At 47.5% G+C, this 25,392-nt stretch overlaps 1 protein-coding gene across 1 annotated transcript; it reads right to left on the bottom strand.

Annotated features, from left to right (window-relative positions):
* Window positions 1-7,669: 7,669 nt before the first annotated feature.
* TMEM275 (transmembrane protein 275) lies at window positions 7,670-8,215 on the bottom strand. The gene has a single exon (XM_075287184.1). The coding sequence runs from the start codon at window positions 8,213-8,215 to the stop codon at window positions 7,670-7,672; it is 546 nt and encodes a 181-aa protein (XP_075143285.1).
* Between the last annotated feature and the right edge of the window lie 17,177 nt (window positions 8,216-25,392).

A 25,392-nucleotide genomic window follows, 5' to 3' on the forward strand; every position in this document is an offset into this window, starting at 1 on the left:
ACACAGTATATAGCACTGCCCCTGTCATCAGTAATACATACACACAGTATATAGCACTGCCCCGGTCATCAGTAATACATACACACAGTATATAGCACTGCCCCAGTCATCAGTAATACACACACAGTATATAGCACCGCCCCGGTCATCAGTAATACATACACACACAGTATATAGCACTGCCCCTGTCATCAGTAATACATACACACACAGTATATAGCACTGCCCCAGTCATCAGCAATACATACACACACAGTATATAGCACTGCCCCGGTCATCAGTAATACATACACACAGTATATAGCACTGCCCCAGTCATCAGTAATACATACATACACAGTATATAGCACTGCCCCGGTCATCAGTAATACACACACAGTATATAGCACTGCCCCAGTCATCAGTAATACATACACACACACAGTATATAGCACTGCCCCGGTCATCAGTAATACATACACACAGTATATAGCACTGCCCCAGTCATCAGTAATACATACACACACAGTATATAGCACTGCCCCGGTCATCAGTAATATACACACACAGTATATAGCACTGCCCCTGTCATCAGTAATACATACACACAGTATATAGCACTGCCCCAGTCATCAGTAATATACACACACAGTATATAGCACTGCCCCTGTCATCAGTAATACATACACACACACAGTATATAGCACTGCCCCGGTCATCAGTAATATACACACACAGTATATAGCACTGCCCCTGTCATCAGTAATACATACACACACAGTATATAGCACTGCCCCAGTCATCAGTAATACACACACAGTATATAGCACTGCCCCGGTCATCAGTAATACACACACAGTATATAGCACTGCCCCGGTCATCAGTAATACATACACACACAGTATATAGCAATGCCCCGGTCATCAGTAATACATACACACACAGTATATAGCACTGCCCCGGTCATCAGTAATACATACACACACAGTATATAGCAATGCCCCGGTCATCAGTAATATACACACACAGTATATAGCACTGCCCCAGTCATCAGTAATACACACACACACAGTATATAGCACTGCCCCGGTCATCAGTAATACATACACACACAGTATATAGCACTGCCCCGGTCATCAGTAATACATACACACACAGTATATAGCAATGCCCCGGTCATCAGTAATATACACACACAGTATATAGCACTGCCCCGGTCATCAGTAATACATACACACACAGTATATAGCACTGCCCCAGTCATCAGTAATACATACACACACAGTATATAGCACTGCCCCAGTCATCAGTAATACATACACACACAGTATATAGCACTGCCCCTGTCATCAGTAATACACACACAGTATATAGCACTGCCCCGGTCATCAGTAATACACACACACACAGTATATAGCACTGCCCCAGTCATCAGTAATACACACACAGTATATAGCACTGCCCCGGTCATCAATAATATACACACACAGTATATAGCACTGCCCCGGTCATCAGTAATATACACACACACAGTATATAGCACTGCCCCGGTCATCAGTAATACATACACACACAGTATATAGCACCGCCCCTGTCATCAGTAATACATACACACAGTATATAGCACTGCCCCAGTCATCAGTAATACATACACACACAGTATATAGCACTGCCCCGGTCATCAGTAATACATACACACAGTATATAGCACTGCCCCGGTCATCAGTAATACATACACACAGTATATAGCACTGCCCCTGTCATCAGTAATACACACACACACAGTATATAGCACTGCCCCGGTCATCAGTAATACATACACACAGTATATAGCACTGCCCCGGTCATCAGTAATACATACACACACACAGTATATAGCACTGCCCCTGTCATCAGTAATACATACACACACAGTATATAGCACTGCCCCGGTCATCAGTAATACATACACACACAGTATATAGCACTGCCCCAGTCATCAGTAATATACACACACACAGTATATAGCACTGCCCCAGTCATCAGTAATACATACACACACAGTATATAGCACCGCCCCTGTCATCAGTAATACATACACACACAGTATATAGCACTGCCCCGGTCATCAGTAATACATACATACACAGTATATAGCACCGCCCCGGTCATCAGTAATACATACACACAGTATATAGCACTGCCCCGGTCATCAGTAATACATACACACACAGTATATAGCACCGCCCCTGTCATCAGTAATACATACACACACAGTATATAGCACTGCCCCTGTCATCAGTAATATACACACACAGTATATAGCACTGCCCCGGTCATCAGTAATACACACACACACACAGTATATAGCACTGCCCCTGTCATCAGTAATACACACACAGTATATAGCACTGCCCCAGTCATCAGTAATACATACACAGTATATAGCACTGCCCCAGTCATCAGTAATACATACATACACAGTATATAGCACTGCCCCGGTCATCAGTAATACACACACAGTATATAGCACTGCCCCGGTCATCAGTAATACATACACACACAGTATATAGCACTGCCCCGGTCATCAGTAATACATACACACACAGTATATAGCACTGCCCCTGTCATCAGTAATACATACACACACAGTATATAGCACTGCCCCGGTCATCAGTAATACACACACAGTATATAGCACTGCCCCGGTCATCAGTAATACATACACACAGTATATAGCACTGCCCCTGTCATCAGTAATACATACACACACAGTATATAGCACTGCACCTGTCATCAGTAATACATACACACACAGTATATAGCACTGCCCCGGTCATCAGTAATACATACATACACAGTATATAGCACTGCCCCGGTCATCAGTAATACACACACAGTATATAGCACTGCCCCGGTCATCAGTAATACATACACACAGTATATAGCACTGCCCCGGTCATCAGTAATACATACACACACAGTATATAGCACCGCCCCTGTCATCAGTAATACATACACACAGTATATAGCACTGCCCCAGTCATCAGTAATATACACACACAGTATATAGCACTGCCCCGGTCATCAGTAATACACACACACACAGTATATAGCACTGCCCCTGTCATCAGTAATACACACACAGTATATAGCACTGCCCCGGTCATCAGTAATACACACACAGTATATAGCACCGCCCCAGTCATCAGTAATATACACACACACAGTATATAGCACTGCCCCGGTCATCAGTAATACACACAGACACAGTATATAGCACCGCCCCTGTCATCAGTAATACACACACAGTATATAGCACTGCCCCGGTCATCAGTAATACACACACAGTATATAGCACTGCCCCGGTCATCAGTAATACACACACAGTATATAGCACTGCCCCGGTCATCAGTAATACATACACACACAGTATATAGCACTGCCCCGGTCATCAGTAATATACACACACAGTATATAGCACTGCCCCGGTCATCAGTAATACACACACAGTATATAGCACTGCCCCGGTCATCAGTAATACACACACACACAGTATATAGCACTGCCCCGGTCATCAGTAATACACACACAGTATATAGCACTGCCCCGGTCATCAGTAATACACACACAGTATATAGCACTGCCCCGGTCATCAGTAATACATACACACACAGTATATAGCACTGCCCCTGTCATCAGTAATACATACACACACAGTATATAGCACTGCCCCGGTCATCAGTAATACATACACACACAGTATATAGCACTGCCCCTGTCATCAGTAATACATACACACACAGTATATAGCACTGCCCCAGTCATCAGTAATACACACACAGTATATAGCACCGCCCCTGTCATCAGTAATACACACACAGTATATAGCACTGCCCCGGTCATCAGTAATACATACACACACAGTATATAGCACTGCCCCGGTCATCAGTAATACATACACACACACACACACACACAGTATATAGCACTGTCCCGGTCATCAGTAATACATACACACACACACACACACACACACACACAGTATATAGCACTGCCCCGGTCATCAGTAATACATACACACACATACACACACACACAGTATATAGCTGTCACAGGATGGTTAGAGTCTATACTATAGGCAATGTGTAATATATATTTCATGTGGAATATATTCTCTAACCTGTTGTAAACATCAGTGTGTAGTTGGCTGATTGGGGTCTAGTGTGTTAGCACATTGTATGCAAATACCTCTAACTAGTGAGGACCAGTGAGGACAATGGGTGGAGATAATCTGATCAGTGTCTCCAAGAAGATGTTGGACTGTGCATTGTTCAAAAGAGACAGGGAGTCTGCTCTCCTTGGTATAGGTGAGGGGGGAAGGATCTGTGACTCAGCCCTTCCCACCCACAGATATAGGTGTAACAGTCTTAGTATATAGTATATAGCTTGCAGTTAGTATGTGTTAGCCGGCCTGTGCACAGCTCTGCAGAGAGCCAGGATTTAGTTACAGGACCAAGGAACCAAAGCTATCATTGGATTGTGACTTCTGTGGACTTATTGTTGTTACGGTTGATGTGACCGCCGCCGGCTACTAACTTTGTGGATTACAATAAATTGCTGTTGTCTCCCGACCTCTTGCGTCCGTGTTGATTCAAAAGACCTTCCGGAGGAAGACGTATACCTTTGCTCCGTGACAACTGGTTGGCAGCGGTGGGATCAACAGCGGACAGCGAGATGGACTACAGCAGCCCAGCGATTAATGGAGCCACAACCTCAGAATACAGGAACTGGACTATGGCAAGTCTACAAGTAAGGGCCCGGGAACTAAACCTGAGTTACCAGGGAAGAACGAAAGAGCAACTGATCGAGGCACTGGAGGAGATGACCCTGCAAAGCGACCATGAGGAGGGCTGCCCCCAGGAGACTGGAGAGATACGGGAGTGGCAGGTACAGACCCAAAAGAGCAGATGGGTTGTTTTGTATGAGGAGGAATTGGCAGTGCTGGGGCTAGGAGCAACTGCAGAGCAAAGGAGTAGAGCATTACAGAGGGCTCAGGAAACGGAGAAGGAGGAACAGAGAATGGCGTATGAAAAGGAAAGAATGGCGCATGAAATGCGAATGGCTGAGATAACTACGCGGAATTATAATCAAACGTCGACCCCCAGCCCAACAGTGAGAGAACCACCATATGTCTCCCATAAACACTTCAAGACCTTTGATGAAGCGGCTGGGGATGTTGAGGGATATTTTCAGGACTTCGAACACCAGTGCCACCTGATGGAAGTCCCAGAGAAGGATTGGGTCCGGTATCTGGTGGGGCACCTACGAGATGGGGCTGCGGAAGCTCTCAGAGCCATGGACCCTAGTGATCAGCGGGACTATGAGGCCATTAAAAGAGCGGTGCAGAAGTATTATGCAGTCACTCCAGAGACCTACCGAGTTCAGTTCCGCTCTTTGTCTTACAATGGGGGAAGCTCCTTCCACATGTTGGCCCACAAGTTGAAGCAAGCATGCAAGCGCTGGCTAGAAGGAGAGGAGGCTGTCACAGTCGATAAGATCCTCCAAGTCATACTTAAGGAACAGTTCTTTTCCCAGTGCCCCGCTGAGATCCGTGAGTGGGTGCTGGAACGGAACCCAGCCACAGTTGAGCAAGCTGCTTCCCTTGCAGATGAGGGCCTGACCATCAAGCCGCAGTGGAAGAGGTTGTTTGCAGAGGAGCGGAAAACTACCACAGTCCGCCAGACACCCTTCAGCCAGCCACCCACCTTTCGTGCCCGGCCTCAGGATTACAATTCCCCCTCTACCCCTGCCCCAGCCCATCGGCCTCCAGCTATGAACAACCCTGTCCCTAGACAACGACCTACTGGAAGAATGCTAGAGCGCAGATGTTTTGGTTGCGGGCGGCCTGGACATTTGCAAGCTAGTTGCCCTGTTAACATGGGGGCACGGGCCACCGTGGCATCTCGGCCTATTCACTACCTGGGAACCACCCCTAGGACAGAAAGTTTGGCCCCATTTCCAGATGACTCCATGAATGACCCATCTGTTCCACCTCCAGGGGTCTATGGGATTCAGCCTTCCGCCACACATCCCGCAAACCTTCAGCGGAAGCACTTGCAGGAGGTCCTACTGGATGGCCGAACAGTTGTTGGATTCCGGGACTCGGGAGCTTTCCTAACGGTAGCGGACCCCCGAGTTGTGCGACCCGAGGCCCTAGAGGAGGGCCCTGGCATTTCTATCAAGTTGGCAGGGGGTACTCAAAGACGTATTCCTAAAGCTACCGTGGAACTGGACTATGGTTATGGACCAAAACGATGCACAATTGGTGTGATGAGCGGGCTGCCGGCCGATGTTCTGTTAGGCAACGATGTTGGAAATCTACAGTGCCACTTTGTGGGAGCAGTGACCCGAAGCCAAGCTCAGAGAGACGCCAACATGGATCCACCGGATTTTCTGCCAGATGCCAGCCCTTCAAACCTACAACTTTACCATTCAGCACCGCCGAGGGAACCAACACCAGAACGCAGATGGGTTATCCCGGCAGGAGGAAATATGAGCTATAGAGACTGATGTGCATTCCCCAATTTACCTGTGTAGGCCAATTGTGTCATGCACATGTTTTGAGAGGGGGAGGGGTTGTCACGGGATGGTTAGAGTCCGGCAATAGGCCATGTGTAATATATATTTCATGTGGAATGTATTCTCTAACCTGTTGTAAACATCAGTGTGTAGTTGGTTGATTAGGGTCTAGTGTGTTAGCACATTGTATGCAAATCCCTCTAACTAGTGAGGACCAGTGAGGACAATGGGTGGAGATAATCTGATCCTTGTCTCCAAGAAGATGTTGGACTGTGCATTGTTCAAAAGAGACAGGGAGTCTGCTCTCCTTGGCATAGGTGAGGGGGGAAGGATCTGTGACTCAGCCCTTCCCCACCACAGATATAGGTGTAACAGTCTTAGTATATAGTATATAGCTAGCAGTTAGTATGTGTTAGCCGGCCTGTGCACAGCTCTGCAGAGAGCCAGGATTTAGTTACAGGACCAAGGAACCAAAGCTATCATTGGATTGTGACTTCTGTGGACTTATTGTTATTACGTTTGATGTGACCGCCGCCGGCTACTAACTTTGTGGATTACAATAAATTGCTGTTGTCTCCCGACCTCTTGCGTCCGTGTTGATTCAAAGGACCTTCCGGAGGAAGACGTATACCTTTGCTCCGTGACAATAGCACTGCCCCGGTCATCAGTAATACATACACACACACACATACACAGTATATAGCAACACCAGGTACAATTTTCATAAAGAATATATATTTGATCTCCAGATTTCATACATAGTAAGATTACAATCTTGATGATCTCGGTGATCTCGTTCCTGGATCTGCTGGGTCTGATGTCGTGTCAGGTTCTCGGCAGTCTCTCAGGACAATACAACATACATTTGGGGTGAGTCTCAGACATCTTCATGCGGCAGTCGCTTGGTACTGTCGTTTCACCTGGCTTTGGACAGCACATAATAACTCTACACACTAAACACCAGTACAAAACAAAGGTCACCACCAGGCAAAGGCGATGTCATGGCCGCCACACCCTACTGCTCCACCGCTCTGCTAGCTCCTCACAGGCGCTTCATCTTGTCCTCCAGCCAGACATTAGCTGCAGCATGTGCAGCCATAAGAGGGTCATGGAAAGAGACCAGGCCAACCTATGTCAGAGGATCTCGGGGGAGATTCAGCTGGATGGACTCTCCCCCACTGCTGAATTTCGCAGCCGGCCCATTGCCATCCATAGTGAAGAGTTTGCAGAGTTTAGCATTCTCATGCACAGGAGAGGATTTCCGAGAAGACACCGGGGAGTTGGTGGGGCTGAGCTGAACGGCGGTGGTGTCCTGCACCGTGTGCTCACTGGTCTCAATCTCAAAGGCTGCGTTGCCTGGCTTAATAAAGCCAATATTAGAGCCAGGTTTACATTTCCTGGTGCCGTGGGCAGGGGGTCTCCGGCTGCAGATGCAGCAAGCTCCAAAAAAAGCAAATGCCACTACTAATAGAATGGGTCCAATGATTATCGGGGGGTTGTTCACTGGTAGGAAAGTCCCAAAGGCAAAAGCACCAACCAAAGTAATGTTGATTCCAGCCAACATAATGCAAAGGCCGCAGGCGCAGCACAGGGCGGGGGAGGGCAGGCCCTGAGGGCGCGTCTTCTTTTGTACGGGTTTTGGAGCCACTGATGAGTTACTTCTGTCTGGGAACATTCTGCTTAATGCACAAAGAATTCTCCTGCCGTCCCTTCATGTGACCTGTGGAGACCACAAGGACAATCAGTAAGGAAGGACGAGTGCTCTATGGTCTAATCTGATGTCTGCTGTATCTACACTGGCGGGCTATCCTGTCACTTCTGGAGCCGACTGTGGCGGTCTATCCTGCAGTCTGTGGGGCCAACTGTAGCGGTCTATCCTGCCGTCTGTGGGGCCGACTGAGGCGGTCTATCCTGCCGTCTGTGGGGCCGACTGTGGTGGTCTATCCTGCCGACTGTAGCGGTCTATCCTGCAGTCTGTGGGGCCGACTGTGGTGGTCCATCCTGCAGTCTGTGGGGCTGACTGTGGTGGTCTATCCTGCCGTCTGTGGGGCCGACTGTAGCGGTCTATCCTGCAGTCTGTGGAGCCGACTGTAGTGGGCTATCCTGCCGTCTGTGCGGCCAACTGTAGTGGGCTATCCTGCCCTCTGTGGGGCCGACTGTGGTGGTCTATCCTGCAGTCTGTGGGGCCAACTGTAGCGGTCTATCCTGCCGTCTGTGGGGCCGACTGAGGCGGTCTATCCTGCCGTCTGTGGGGCCGACTGTGGTGGTCTATCCTGCCAACTGTAGCGGTCTATCCTGCAGTCTGTGGGGCCGACTGAGGCGGTCTATTCTGCCGTCTGTGGGGCCGACTGTGGTGGTCTATCCTGCCGACTGTAGCGGTCTATCCTGCAGTCTGTGGGGCCGACTGTGGTGGTCCATCCTGCAGTCTGTGGGGCTGACTGTGGTGGTCTATCCTGCCGTCTGTGGGGCCGACTGTGGTGGTCTATCCTGCAGTCTGTGGGGCCAACTGTAGCGGTCTATCCTGCAGTCTGTGGGGCCAACTGTAGCGGTCTATCCTGCAGTCTGTGGGGCCGACTGTAGCGGTCTATCCTGCCGTCTGTGGGGCCGACTGTAGCGGTCTATCCTGCCGTCTGTGGGGCCGACTGTAGCGGTCTATCCTGCAGTCTGTGGGGCCAACTGTGGCGGTCTATCCTGCAGTCTGTGGGGCCAACTGTAGCGGTCTATCCTGCCGTCTGTGGGGCCGACTGAGGCGGTCTATCCTGCCGTCTGTGGGGCCGACTGTGGTGGTCTATCCTGCCGACTGTAGCGGTCTATCCTGCAGTCTGTGGGGCCGACTGTGGTGGTCCATCCTGCAGTCTGTGGGGCTGACTGTGGTGGTCTATCCTGCCGTCTGTGGGGCCGACTGTAGCGGTCTATCCTGCAGTCTGTGGAGCCGACTGTAGTGGGCTATCCTGCCGTCTGTGCGGCCAACTGTAGTGGGCTATCCTGCCCTCTGTGGGGCCGACTGTGGTGGTCTATCCTGCCCTCTGTGGGGCCGACTGTGGCGGTCTATCCTGCAGTCTGTGGGGCCAACTGTAGCGGTCTATCCTGCAGTCTGTGGGGCCAACTGTAGCGGTCTATCCTGCAGTCTGTGGGGCCGACTGTAGCGGTCTATCCTGCAGTCTGTGGGGCCGACTGTAGCGGTCTATCCTGCAGTCTGTGGGGCCGACTGTAGCGGTCTATCCTGCAGTCTGTGGGGCCGACTGTAGCGGTCTATCCTGCAGTCTGTGGGGCCAACTGTAGCGGTCTATCCTGCAGTCTGTGGGGCCGACTGTAACGGTCTATCCTGCCGTCTGTGGGGCCGACTGTGGTGGTCTATCCTGCCGACTGTAGCGGTCTATCCTGCAGTCTGTGGGGCCGACTGTAGCGGTCTATCCTGCAGTCTGTGGGGCCGACTGTAGCGGTCTATCCTGCAGTCTGTGGGGCCAACTGTAGCGGTCTATCCTGCAGTCTGTGGGGCCGACTGTAGCGGTCTATCCTGCCGTCTGTGGGGCCGACTGTGGTGGTCTATCCTGCCGACTGTAGCGGTCTATCCTGCAGTCTGTGGGGCCGACTGTAGCGGTCTATCCTGCAGTCTGTGGGGCCGACTGTAGCGGTCTATCCTGCAGTCTGTGGGGCCAACTGTAGCGGTCTATCCTGCAGTCTGTGGGGCCGACTGTAGCGGTCTATCCTGCCGTCTGTGGGGCCGACTGTGGTGGTCTATCCTGCCGACTGTAGCGGTCTATCCTGCAGTCTGTGGGGCCGACTGTAGCGGTCTATCCTGCAGTCTGTGGGGCCAACTGTAGCGGTCTATCCTGCAGTCTGTGGGGCCGACTGTAGCGGTCTATCCTGCCGTCTGTGGGGCCGACTGTGGTGGTCTATCCTGCCGACTGTAGCGGTCTATCCTGCAGTCTGTGGGGCCGACTGTAGCGGTCTATCCTGCAGTCTGTGGGGCTGACTGTAGCGGTCTATCCTGCAGTCTGTGGGGCTGACTGTGGTGGTCTATCCTGCAGTCTGTGGGGCCGACTGTAGCGGTCTATCCTGCAGTCTGTGGGGCCGACTGTGGTGGTCTATCCTGCCGTCTGTGGGGCCGACTGTAGCGGTCTATCCTGCAGTCTGTGGGGCTGACTGTAGTGGGCTATCCTGCCGTCTGTGCGGCCAACTGTAGTGGGCTATCCTGCCCTCTGTGGGGCCGACTGTGGCGGTCTATCCTGCAGTCTGTGGGGCCAACTGTAGCGGTCTATCCTGCAGTCTGTGGGGCCAACTGTATCGGTCTATCCTGCAGTCTGTGGGGCCGACTGTAGCGGTCTATCCTGCCGTCTGTGGGGCCGACTGTAGCGGTCTATCCTGCCGTCTGTGGGGCTGACTGTAGCGGTCTATCCTGCAGTCTGTGGGGCCAACTGTAGCGGTCTATCCTGCCGTCTGTGGGGCCGACTGTGGTGGTCTATCCTGCCGACTGTAGCGGTCTATCCTGCCGTCTGTGGGGCCGACTGTAGCGGTCTATCCCGCAGTCTGTGGGGCCGACTGTAGCGGTCTATCCTGCAGTCTGTGGGGCCGACTGTAGTGGTCTATCCTGCCGTCTGTGGGGCCGACTGTAGCGGTCTATCCTGCAGTCTGTGGGGCAGACTGTGGTGGTCTATCCTGCCGTCTGTGGGGCCGACTGTGGTGGTCTATCCTGCCGTCTGTGGGGCCGACTGTGGTGGTCTATCCTGCCGTCTGTGGGGCCGACTGTGGTGCCCGTCTGTGGGGCCGACTGTGGTGGTCTATCCTGCCGTCTGGCTGACTGTGGGGGTCTATCCTGCCATCTGTGGGGCCGACTGTGGTGGTAAGAGAGGAGGTAGAGAGGGAACTTTCTTTTATTATACCAACTGTGCAACATACAGGTAAGGCACCTACAGTCATGGCCAAAAGTTCTGAGAATGCCACAAATCTCCTCTTGTCACATGATCTGCTCCCTCTGGTTTCTGTGTGTTTGTCAGATGTTTTTATCACATACAGAAATAGAATTGCAATCATATTCTGAGTAATAAAAGCTTATAGTGACAGTTAGAAGGAGTTACTGCAGCGGTGTAATATTTGCAGTGTTGCCCCTTCTTCTTCTTCAGGACCTCTGCAATTCTCCCTGGCAGCTCTCAATCACCTTCTGCACCAAATCCTGACTGATAGCCGTCCATTCTTGCACAATCAATGCTTGCATTTTGTCAGAATTTGTAGGTTTTTGTTTGTCCACCCGTCTCTTGATGATTGACCACAAGTTCTCAATGGGATTAAGATCTGGGGAGTTTCCAGGCCATGGACCCCAAATCTCTCTGTTTTGTTCCCTGATCCATTTAGTTCTCCCCTTTGCTTTATGGCAAGGTGCTCCATCATGCTGGAAAAGGCATTGTTGGTGGCCAAACTGCTCTTGGACGGTTGGGAGAAGTTGATCTTGGAGGACATTCTGGTCCCATTCTTTATTCATGGCTGTGTTTTTAGGTCAGACTGTGAGAGAGCCGATTCCCTTGGCTGAGAAGCCACCCCACACATGAATGGTTTCAGGACGCTTTACAGTTGGCATGAGACAAGACTGGTGGTAGCGCTCACCTCGTCTTCTCCCAATAAGCTGTTCTCCAGATGTCCCAAACAATCGGAAAGGGGATTCATCAGAGAAAATGACTTTCCCCCAGTCCTCAGCAGTCCACTCCCTGGACCTTCTGCAGAATATCAGTCTGTCCCTGATGGTTTTTCTGGAGAGAAGTGGCTTCTTTGCTGCCCTCCTTGAGACCAGGCCTTGCTCCAAGAGTCTCCACCTCACAGTGCGTGCAGATGCACTCACTCCTGCCTGCTGCCATTCCTGAGCAAGCTCTGCACTGCTGGTAGCCTGATCCCGCAGCTGAAACACTTTTAAGAGACGGTCCTGGCGCTTGCTGGTCTTTCTTGGGCGCCCTGGAGCCTTTTTGCCAACAATGGAACCTCTCTCCTTGAAGTTCTTGATGATGCGATAGATTGGTGACTGAGGTGCAATCTTTCTAGCTGCGATACTCTTCCCTGTGAGGCCATTTTTGTGCAGTGTAATGATGACTGCACGTGTTTCTTTAGAGATAACCACGGGTAACAGAAGAGAAACAATGATGCCAAGCACCAGCCTCCTTATAAAGTGTCCAGTGGTGTCATTCTTACTTAATCATGACAGATTGATCTCCAGCCCTGTCCTCATCAACACCCACACCTGTGTTACTGGAGCAATCACTGAAACCATGTTAGCTGGTGCTTTTAAGACAGGGCTGCAATGATGTTGAAATGTGTTTTGGGGGATAAAGTTCATTTTCTAGGCAAATATTGACTTTGCAAGTAATTGCAGTTAAGCTGATCCCTCTTTATAACATTCTGGAGTATATGCAAATTGTCATTAGGAAAACAGAAGCCGTAGACTTTGTAACAATTACTATTTGTAGCATTCTCAGAACTTTTGGCCATGACTGTACTGTCAGGTGACCCCCCCCCCCTCCCAATTATCCCCCAGTCCTAATATATAGACCCCCCCCCCATTATCCCCCAGTCCTTATATATGGACCCCCCCCATATAATCCTCCAGTCCTTATATATAGACCCCCCCCCATTATCCCCCAGTCCTTATATATGGACCCCCCCATATAATCCTCTAGTCCTTATATATAGACCCCCCCACGTTATCCCCCAGTCGTTATATATATACCCCCCCACATGATCCTCCAGTCCTTATACATAGACCCCCCCATATTATCCTCTAGTCGTTATATATAGACCCCCATTATCCCCCAGTCCTTATATATAGACCCCCATTATCCCCCAGTCCTTATATATAGACCCCGCAGATTATCCTCCAGTCCTTATATATAGACCCCCCCATTATCCCCCAGTCCTTATATATAGACCCCCCCACATTAATCTCCAGTCCTTATATATAGACCCCCCCCACATGATCCTCCAGTCCTTATACATAGACCCCCAATATTATCCTCCAGTCCTTATATATAGACCCCCCCATATTATCCCCCAGTCCTTATATATAGACCCCCCACATTATCCATCAGTCCATATATATAGACCCCCCCACATTATCCCCCAGTCCTTATATATAGACCCCCCACATTATCCTCCAGTCCTTATATATAGACCCCCTCCATTATCCCCCATTCCTTATATATAGACCCCCCCCACATGATCCCCCAGTCCTTACATATAGACACCCCCCATATTATCCCCCAGTCCTTATATATAGACCCCCCATATTATCCCCCAGTCCTTATATATAGACCCCCTCCATTATACCCCATTCCTTATATATAGACCCCCCCATTATCCCCCAGTCCTTATATATAGACCCCCCATATTATACCTCAGTCTTTATATATAGACCCCCCACATAATATCCCCCAGTCCTTATATATAGACCTCACATAATATCCCCCAGTCCTTATATATAGACCCCCCCATTATCCCCCAGTCCTGATATATAGACCTCCCCACATTATCCCCCAGTCCTTATATATAGACCCCCTCAATATAATCCCTCAGTCCTTATATATAGACCCCCCCATATTATCCCCCAGTCCTTATATATAGACCCCCCCATATTACCCTCCAGTCGTTATATGTAGACCCCCCATATTATCCCCCAGTCCTTATATATACCTCCCCATATTATCCCCCAGTCCTTATATATAGAACCCCCCATATTATCCTCCAGTCCTTATATATAGACCTCCCCATATTATCCCCCAGTCCTTATATATAGAACCCCCCATATTATCCCCCAGTCCTTATATATAGACCTCCCCCATATTATCCCCCAGTCCTTATATATAGACCCCCATATTATCCTCCAGTCCTTATATATAGACCCCCCATATTATCCCCCAGTCCTTATATATAGACCCCCCATATTATCCTCCAGTCCTTATATATAGACCCCCATATTATCCTCCAGTCCTTATATATAGACCCCCCATATTATCCCCCAGTCCTTATATATAGACCCCCCATATTATCCCCCAGTCCTTATATATAGACCCCCCATATTATCCCCCAGTCCTTATATATAGACCCCCCATATTATCCCCCAGTCCTTATATATAGACCCCCATATTATCCTCCAGTCCTTATATATAGACCCCCCATATTATCCCCCAGTCCTTATATATAGACCCCCCATATTATCCTCCAGTCCTTATATATAGACCCCCCATATTATCCCCCAGTCCTTATATATAGACCCCCCATATTATCCCCCAGTCCTTATATATATAGACCCCCCATATTATCCCCCAGTCCTTATATATAGACCCCCCATATTATCCTCCAGTCCTTATATATAGACCCCCCATATTATCCTCCAGTCCTTATATATAGACCCCCCATATTATCCTCCAGTCCTTATATATAGACCCCCATATTATCCTCCAGTCCTTATATATAGACCCCCCATATTATCCCCCAGTCCTTATATATAGACCCCCCATATTATCCCCCAGTCCTTATATATAGACCCCCATATTATCCCCCAGTCCTTATATATAGACCCCCCATATTATCCCCCAGTCCCTATATATAGACCCCCATATTATCCCCCAGTCCTTATATATAGACCCCCCATATTATCCCCCAGTCCTTATATATAGACCCCCATATTATCCCCCAGTCCTTATATATAGACCCCCATATTATCCCCCAGTCCTTATATATAGACCCCCCATATTACCCTCCAGTCCTTATATATAGACCCCCCATATTACCCTCCAGTCCTTATATATAGACCCCCCCATATTATCCTCCAGTCCTTATATATAGACCCCCCATATTATCCCCCAGTCCTTATATATAGACCCCCCAAATTATCCTCCAGTCCTTATATATAGACCCCCCATATTACCCTCCAGTCCTTATATATAGACCCCCCCATATTACCCTCCAGTCCTTATATATAGACCCCCCATATTATCCCCCAGTCCTTATATATAGACCCCCCATATTATCCTCCAGTCCTTATATATAGACCCCCCATATTATCCCCCAGTCCTTATATATAGACCCCCCATATTACCCTCCAGTCCTTATATATAGACCCCCCATATTATTCTCCAGTCCCTATGTATAGACCCCCCCATATTATCCCCCAGTCCTTATATATAGACCCCCCATATTATCCTCCAGTCCTTATATATAGACCCCCCCCATATTATCCCCCAGTCCTTATATATAGACCCCCCCATATTATCCCCCAGTCCTTATATATAGACCTCCCCATATTATCCTCCAGTCCTTATATATAGACCCCCCATTATCCCCCAGTCCTTATATATAGACCCCGCCATATTACCCTCCAGTTCTTATATATAGACCCCCCATATTATCCTCCAGTCCTTATATATAGACCCCCCCATATTATCCCCCAGTCCTTATATATAGACCCCCCAATATTATCCCCCAGTCCTTATATATAGACCTCCCCATATTATCCTCCAGTCCTCATATATAGACCCCCCATTATCCTCCAGTCCTTATATATAGACCCCCCATATTATCCCCCAGTCCTTATATATAGACCTCCCCATATTATCCTCCAGTCCTTATATATAGACCCCCCATTATCCCCCAGTCCTTATATATAGACCCCCCATATTATCCCCCAGTCCTTATATATAGACCCCCCCATATTATCCCCCAGTCCTTATATATAGACCCCCCATATTATCCCCCAGTCCTTATATATAGACCCCCCATATTATCCCCCAGTCCTTATATATAGACCCCCCATTATCCCCCAGTCCTTATATATAGACCCCCCATATTATCCTCCAGTCCTTATATATAGACCCCCCATATTACCCTCCAGTCCTTATATATAGACCCCCCCATATTATCCCCCAGTCCTTATACATAGACCCCCCATATTATCCTCCAGTCCTTATATATAGACCCCGCAGATTATCCCCCAGTCCTTATATATAGACCCCCCAATATTATCCTCCAGTCCTTATATATAGACCCCCCATATTATCCTCCAGTCCTTATATATAGAACCCCCATATTATCCCCCAGTCCTTATATATAGACCCCCCATATTATCCCCCAGTCCTTATATATAGACCCCCCCCATATTATCCCCCAGTCCTTATATATAGACCCCCCCATATTATCCTCCAGTCCTTATATATAGACCCCCCATATTATCCTCCAGACCTTATATATAGACCCCCCCATATTATCCTCCAGTCCTTATATATAGACCCCCCCATTATCCTCCAGTCCTTATATATAGACCCCCCATATTATCCCCCAGTCCTTATATATAGACCCCCCCATATTATCCTCCAGTCCATATATATAGACCCCCTCCATATTATCCCCCAGTCCTTATATATAGACCGCCCATTATCCCCCAGTCCTTATATATAGACCCCCCATATTACCCTCCAGTCCTTATATATAGACCCCCCATATTACCCTCCAGTCCTTATATATAGACCCCCCCATATTATCCCCCAGTCCTTATATATAGACCCCCCCATATTATCCCCCAGTCCTTATATATAGACCCCCCCATATTATCCCCCAGTCCTTATATATAGACCCCCCATATTATCCTCCAGTCCTTATATATAGACCCCCCATATTACCCTCCAGTCCTTATATATAGACCCCCCCCATATTACCCTCCAGTCCTTATATATAGACCCCCCATTATCCCCCAGTCCTTATATATAGACCCCCCATATTATCCTCCAGTCCTTATATATAGACCCCCCATTATCCCCCAGTCCTTATATATAGACCCCCCTTATTATCCTCCAGTCCTTATATATAGACCCCCCATATTATCCTCCAGTCCTTATATATAGACCCCCCCATATTATCCCCCCAGTCCTTATATATAGACCCCCCATATTATCCTCCAGTCCTTATATATAGACCCCCCATATTATCCTCCAGTCCTTATATATAGACCCCCCATATTATCCTCCAGTCCTTATATATAGACCCCCCCCATTATCCTACAGTCCTTATATATAGACCCCCCATATTATCCCCCAGTCCTTATATATAGACCCCCCCATATTATCCTCCAGTCCTTATATATAGACCCCCCCATATTATCCCCCAGTCCTTATATATAGACCCCCCATATTATCCTCCAGTCCTTATATATAGACCACCCATATTATCCCCCAGTCCTTATATATAGACCCCCATATTATCCTCCAGTCCTTATATATAGACCCCCCCCATTATCCTCCAGTCCTTATATATAGACCCCCCCCATATTATCCCCCAGTCCTTATATATAGACCCCCCCATTATCCCCCAGTCCTTATATATAGACCCCCCCATATTACCCTCCAGTCCTTATATATAGACCCCCCATATTACCCTCCAGTCCTTATATATAGACCCCCCATATTATCCCCCAGTCCTTATATATAGACCCCCCCATATTATCCCCCAGTCCTTATATATAGACCCCCCATAGTATCCTCCAGTCCTTATATATAGACCCCCCATATTACCCTCCAGTCCTTATATATAGACCCCCCATATTACCCTCCAGTCCTTATATATAGACCCCCCCATATTACCCTCCAGTCCTTATATATAGACCCCCCATTATCCCCCAGTCCTTATATATAGACCCCCCATATTATCCTCCAGTCCTTATATATAGACCCCCCATTATCCCCCAGTCCTTATATATAGACCCCCCATATTATCCTCCAGTCCTTATATATAGACCCCCCATATTATCCTCCAGTCCTTATATATAGACCCCCCATATTATCCCCCAGTCCTTATATATAGACCCCCCATATTATCCCCCAGTCCTTATATATAGACCCCCCCCCATATTACCCTCCAGTCCTTATATATAGACCCCCATATTATCCTCCAGTCCTTATATATAGACCCCCCATATTATCCCCCAGTCCTTATATATAGACCCCCATTATCCCCCAGTCCTTATATATAGACCCCCCATATTATCCTCCAGTCCTTATATATAGACCCCCCATATTATCCTCCAGTCCTTATATATAGACCCCCCATATTATCCTCCAGTCCTTATATATAGACCCCCCCCATATTATCCCCCAGTCCTTATATATAGACCCCCCATTATCCCCCAGTCCTTATATATAGACCCCCCCATATTACCCTCCAGTCCTTATATATAGACCCCCATATTATCCTCCAGTCCTTATATATAGACCCCCATATTATCCTCCAGTCCTTATATATAGACCCCCCATATTATCCTCCAGTCCTTATATATAGACCCCCCATATTATCCTCCAGTCCTTATATATAGACCCCCCATATTATCCCCCAGTCCTTATATATAGACCCCCCATATTATCCCCCAGTCCTTATATATAGACCCCCCATATTATCCTCCAGTCCTTATATATAGACCCCCCATATTATCCCCCAGTCCTTATATATAGACCCCCCATATTATCCCCCAGTCCTTATATATAGACCCCCCATATTATCCTCCAGTCCTTATATATAGACCCCCCATATTATCCCCCAGTCCTTATATATAGACCCCCCATATTATCCCCCAGTCCTTATATATAGACCCCCCATATTACCCTCCAGTCCTTATATATAGACCCCCATATTATCCCCCAGTCCTTATATATAGACCCCCCTATATTATCCCCCAGTCCTTATATATAGACCCCCCATATTATCCTCCAGTCCTTATATATAGACCCCCCATATTATCCTCCAGTCCTTATATATAGACCCCCCATATTATCCTCCAGTCCTTATATATAGACCCCCATATTATCCCCCAGTCCTTATATATAGACCCCCCATATTATCCCCCAGTCCTTATATATAGACCCCCCATATTATCCTCCAGTCCTTATATATAGACCCCCCATATTATCCCCCAGTCCTTATATATAGACCCCCCATATTATCCTCCAGTCCTTATATATAGACCTCCCCATATTATCCTCCAGTCCTTATATATAGACCCCCCATATTATCCCCCAGTCCTTATATATAGACCCCCCATATTATCCTCCAGTCCTTATATATAGACCCCCCATATTATCCCCCAGTCCTTATATATAGACCCCCCATATTATCCTCCAGTCCTTATATATAGACCCCCATATTATCCTCCAGTCCTTATATATAGACCCCCCATATTATCCCCCAGTCCTTATATATAGACCCCCCATATTATCCTCCAGTCCTTATATATAGACCCCCCATATTACCCTCCAGTCCTTATATATAGACCCCCCCATATTATCCTCCAGTCCTTATATATAGACCCCCCATATTATCCTCCAGTCCTTATATATAGACCCCCCATATTATCCTCCAGTCCTTATATATAGACCCCCCATATTACCCTCCAGTCCTTATATATAGACCCCCCATATTATCCTCCAGTCCTTATATATAGACCCCCATATTATCCTCCAGTCCTTATATATAGACCCCCCATATTATCCTCCAGTCCTTATATATAGACCCCCCATATTATCCTCCAGTCCTTATATATAGACCCCCCATATTATCCCCCAGTCCTTATATATAGACCCCCCATATTATCCCCCAGTCCTTATATATAGACCCCCCATATTATCCCCCAGTCCTTATATATAGACCCCCCATATTACCCTCCAGTCCTTATATATAGACCCCCCATATTACCCTCCAGTCCTTATATATATAGACCCCCCATATTACCCTCCAGTCCTTATATATAGACCCCACCATATTATCCCCCAGTCCTTATATATAGACCCCCCATATTATCCCCCAGTCCTTATATATAGAGCCCCCATATTATCCCCCAGTCCTTATATATAGACCCCCCCATATTATCCCCCAGTCCTTATATATAGACCCCCCATATTATCCCCCAGTCCTTATATATAGACCCCCCATATTATCCCCCAGTCCTTATATATAGACCCCCCATATTATCCCCCCAGTCCTTATATATAGACCCCCCATATTATCCCCCAGTCCTTATATATAGACCCCCCATATTATCCCCCAGTCCTTATATATAGACCCCCCATATTATCCTCCAGTCCTTATATATAGACCCCCCATATTATCCCCCAGTCCTTATATATAGACCCCCCATATTATCCTCCAGTCCTTATATATAGACCCCCATATTATCCCCCAGTCCTTATATATAGACCCCCCATATTATCCTCCAGTCCTCATATATAGACCCCCCATATTATCCTCCAGTCCTTATATATAGACCCCCCCCATATTATCCTCCAGTCCTTATATATAGACCCCCCATATTATCCTCCAGTCCTTATATATAGACCCCCCATATTATCCTCCAGTCCTTATATATAGACCCCCCCATATTATCCTCCAGTCCTTATATATAGACCCCCCATATTATCCTCCAGTCCTTATATATAGACCCCCCATATTATCCTCCAGTCCTTATATATAGACCCCCATATTATCCCCCAGTCCTTATATATAGACCCCCCATATTATCCTCCAGTCCTTATATATAGACCCCCCATATTATCCTCCAGTCCTTATATATAGACCCCCCATATTATCCTCCAGTCCTTATATATAGACCCCCCATATTATCCTCCAGTCCTTATATATAGACCCCCCCATATTATCCTCCAGTCCTTATATATAGACCCCCCATATTATCCTCCAGTCCTTATATATAGACCCCCCATATTATCCTCCAGTCCTTATATATAGACCCCCCATATTATCCTCCAGTCCTTATATATAGACCCCCCATATTATCCCCCAGTCCTTATATATAGACCCCCCATTATCCCCCAGTCCTTATATATAGACCCCCCCATATTATCCTCCAGTCCTTATATATAGACCCCCCATATTATCCTCCAGTCCTTATATATAGACCCCCCATATTATCCTCCAGTCCTTATATATAGACCTTATATATAGACCCCCCCATATTACCCTCCAGTCCTTATATATAGACCCCCCATATTATTCTCCAGTCCCTATGTATAGACCCCCCCATATTATCCCCCAGTCCTTATATATAGACCCCCCATATTATCCTCCAGTCCTTATATATAGACCCCCCATATTATCCTCCAGTCCTTATATATAGACCCCCCATATTATCCTCCAGTCCTTATATATAGACCTCCCCATATTATCCCCCAGTCCTTATATATAGACCCCCCATATTACCCTCCAGTCCTTATATATAGACCCCGCCATATTACCCTCCAGTTCTTATATATAGACCCCCCATATTATCCCCCAGTCCTTATATATAGACCCCCATATTATCCCCCAGTCCTTATATATAGACCCCCCATATTATCCCCCAGTCCTTATATATAGACCCCCCATATTATCCTCCAGTCCTTATATATAGACCCCCCATATTATCCCCCAGTCCTTATATATAGACCCCCATATTATCCTCCAGTCCTTATATATAGACCCCCCCATATTATCCTCCAGTCCTTATATATAGACCCCCCATATTATCCTCCAGTCCTTATATATAGACCTCCCCATATTATCCTCCAGTCCTTATATATAGACCCCCCCATATTACCCTCCAGTCCTTATATATAGACCCCCCATATTATCCTCCAGTCCTTATATATAGACCCCCCATATTATCCTCCAGTCCTTATATATAGACCCCCCATATTATCCTCCAGTCCTTATATATAGACCCCCCATATTATCCTCCAGTCCTTATATATAGACCCCCCATATTATCCCCCCAGTCCTTATATATAGACCCCCATATTATCCCCCCAGTCCTTATATATAGACCCCCCATATTATCCTCCAGTCCTTATATATAGACCCCCCATATTATCCTCCAGTCCTTATATATAGACCTCCCCATATTATCCTCCAGTCCTTATATATAGACCCCCCATATTATCCTCCAGTCCTTATATATAGACCCCCCATATTATCCTCCAGTCCTTATATATAGACCCCCCGCTCAGCATATTCCCTCTTTACGTCCTTATCTATGACGTCACATCACACCTCCTATTCGGTTCCCATGGTGATCTTACCGGGAGCTGAGGCCGTGCGTATCGGTCCGTGTTAATGCCGCGCTTGTCTTGCTGTTCCGGGCGGGCGCAGGGAGCTGGAGATGCCGCTGCTGCTGCGGCCCGGGCTCGGTCTGTGCTCCGAGGATCAGTCAGCTGGAGCCGTCAGTCCGCCCGCCCATGTGGTGCTGCTGCTGCTGAGCCGAGCTGTAGAGACCGGCAGGGGGCGCCGCTCCTGACCGGACCCCAACAATCGCTCTGTCGCATCTGTCAGTGATTTCAACGCGATATTACCTGGAGTCGCGATATCTGATCCTCGGCAATGAGGAGGCGTTACCGCTGATGATATCGCAGCTACAAATGGTGATAAAACAGCGACATCTCTAGAAAGCGAAATCCTGAGGTAACCCTGGGGGGTAGTAATAGTAATCCTGGGGGGGTAGTAATAGTAATCCTGGGGGGGTAGTAATAGTAATCCTGGGGGGGTAGTAATAGTAATCCTGGGGGGGTAGTAATAGTAATTCTGGGGGGGTAGTAATAGTAATCCTGGGGGGTAGTAATAGTAATCCTGGGGGGTAGTAATAGTAATCCTGGGGGGGTAGTAATAGTAATCCTGGGGGGTAGTAATAGTAATCCTGGGGGGGTAGTAATAGTAATCCTGGGGGGTAGTAATAGTAATCCTGGGGGGTAGTAATAGTAATTCTGGGGGGGTAGTAATAGTAATCCTGGGGGGGTAGTAATAGTAATCCTGGGGGGGTAGTAATAGTAATCCTGGGGGGGTAGTAATAGTAATCCTGGGGGGGTAGTAATAGTAATTCTGGGGGGGTAGTAATAGTAATCCTGGGGGGGTAGTAATAGTAATCCTGGGGGGTAGTAATAGTAATCCTGGGGGGGTAGTAATAGTAATCCTGGGGGGTAGTAATAGTAATCCTGGGGGGTAGTAATAGTAATTCTGGGGGGGTAGTAATAGTAATCCTGGGGGGGTAGTAATAGTAATCCTGGGGGGGTAGTAATAGTAATCCTGGGGGGGTAGTAATAGTAATCCTGGGGGGGTAGTAATAGTAATCCTGGGGGGGTAGTGATAGTAATCCTGGGGGGGTAGTGATAGTAATCCTGGGGGGGTAGTAATAGTAATTCTGGGGGGGGTAGTAATAGTAATCCTGGGGGGTAGTAATAGTAATCCTGGGGGGGTAGTAATAGTAATCCTGGGGGGGTAGTAATAGTAATCCTGGGGGGTAGTAATAGTAATCCTGGGGGGTAGTAATAGTAATCCTGGGGGGTAGTAATAGTAATCCTGGGGGGGGTAGTAATAGTAATGCTGGGGGGGGTAGTAATAGTATTCCTGGGGGGGTAGTAATAGTAATGCTGGGGGGGGTAGTAATAGTAATCCTGGGGGGTAGTAATAGTAATCCTGGGGGGTAGTAATAGTAATGCTGGGGAGTAGTAATAGTAATCCTGGGGGGGTAGTAATAGTAATCCTGGGGGGGTAGTAATAGTAATCCTGGGGGGGTAGTAATAGTAATCCTGGGGGGGTAGTAATAGTAATGCTGGGGGGTAGTAATAGTAATCCTGGGGGGTAGTAATAGTAATCCTGGGGGGGTAGTAATAGTAATCCTGGGGGGTAGTAATAGTAATCCTGGGGGGGTAGTAATAGTAATCCTGGGAGGGTAGTAATAGTAATCCTGGGGGGTAGTAATAGTAATCCTGGGGGGTAGTAATAGTAATGCTGGGGAGTAGTAATAGTAATCCTGGGGGGGTAGTAATAGTAATCCTGGGGGGTAGTAATAGTAATCCTGGGGGGTAGTAATAGTAATCCAGGGGAGGTAGTAACAGTAATGTTGGGGGGTAGTAATAGTAATCCTGGGGGTTAGTAACAGTAATCATGGGGGTAGTAATAGTAATGCTGGGGGGTAGTAATAGTAATCCTGGGGGGGTAGTAATAGTAATCCTGGGGGGTAGTAATAGTAGTCCTGGTGGGTAGTAATTGTAATCCAGGGGAGGTAGTAACAGTAATGCTGGGGGGTAGTAATAGTAATCCTGGGAGGGTAGTAATAGTAATCCTGGGGGGTAGTAACAGTAATGCTGGGGGGTAGTAATAGTAATCCTGGGGGTTAGTAACAGTAATCATGGGGGTAGTAATAGTAATCCTGGGGGTTAGTAACAGTAATCCTGGGGGTAGTAATAGTAATCCTGGGGGTAGTAATAGTAATCCTGGGGGGGTAGTAATAGTAATCCTGGGGGGGTAGTAATAGTAATCCTGGGGGGTAGTAATAGTAATCCAGGGGAGGTAGTAACAGTAATGCTGGGGGGTAGTAATAGTAATCCTGGGGGTTAGTAACAGTAATCATGGGGGTAGTAATAGTAATCCTGGGGGTTAGTAACAGTAATCCTGGGGGTAGTAATAGTAATCCTGGGGGGGTAGTAATAGTAATTCTGGGGGGGTAGTAATAGTAATCCTGGGGGGTAGTAATAGTAATCCTGGGGGGGTAGTAATAGTAATCCTGGGGGGTAGTAATAGTAATCCTGGGGGGTAGTAATAGTAATCCTGGGGGGTAGTAATAGTAATCCTGGGGGGTAGTAATAGTAATCTTGGGAGGTAGTAATAGTAATCCTGGGGGGGGTAGTAATAGTAATCCTGGGGGGGTAGTAATAGTAATCTTGGGAGGTAGTAATAGTAATCCTGGGAAGGTAGTAATAGTAATCCTGGGGGGTAGTAATAGTAATCCTGGGGGGTAGTAATAGTAATCCTGGGGGTAGTAATAGTAATCCTGGGGGGTAGTAATAGTAA

Source organism: Leptodactylus fuscus, chromosome 9, assembly GCF_031893055.1.
Source record: "Leptodactylus fuscus isolate aLepFus1 chromosome 9, aLepFus1.hap2, whole genome shotgun sequence".
Classification (NCBI taxonomy): Eukaryota; Metazoa; Chordata; class Amphibia; order Anura; family Leptodactylidae; genus Leptodactylus; species Leptodactylus fuscus.

Coding starts and splice junctions, on each gene's coding strand:
- TMEM275 (XM_075287184.1), bottom strand. CDS start 8,215: ATGTTCCCAGACAGAAGTAACTCATCAGTGGCTCCAAAACCCGTACAA.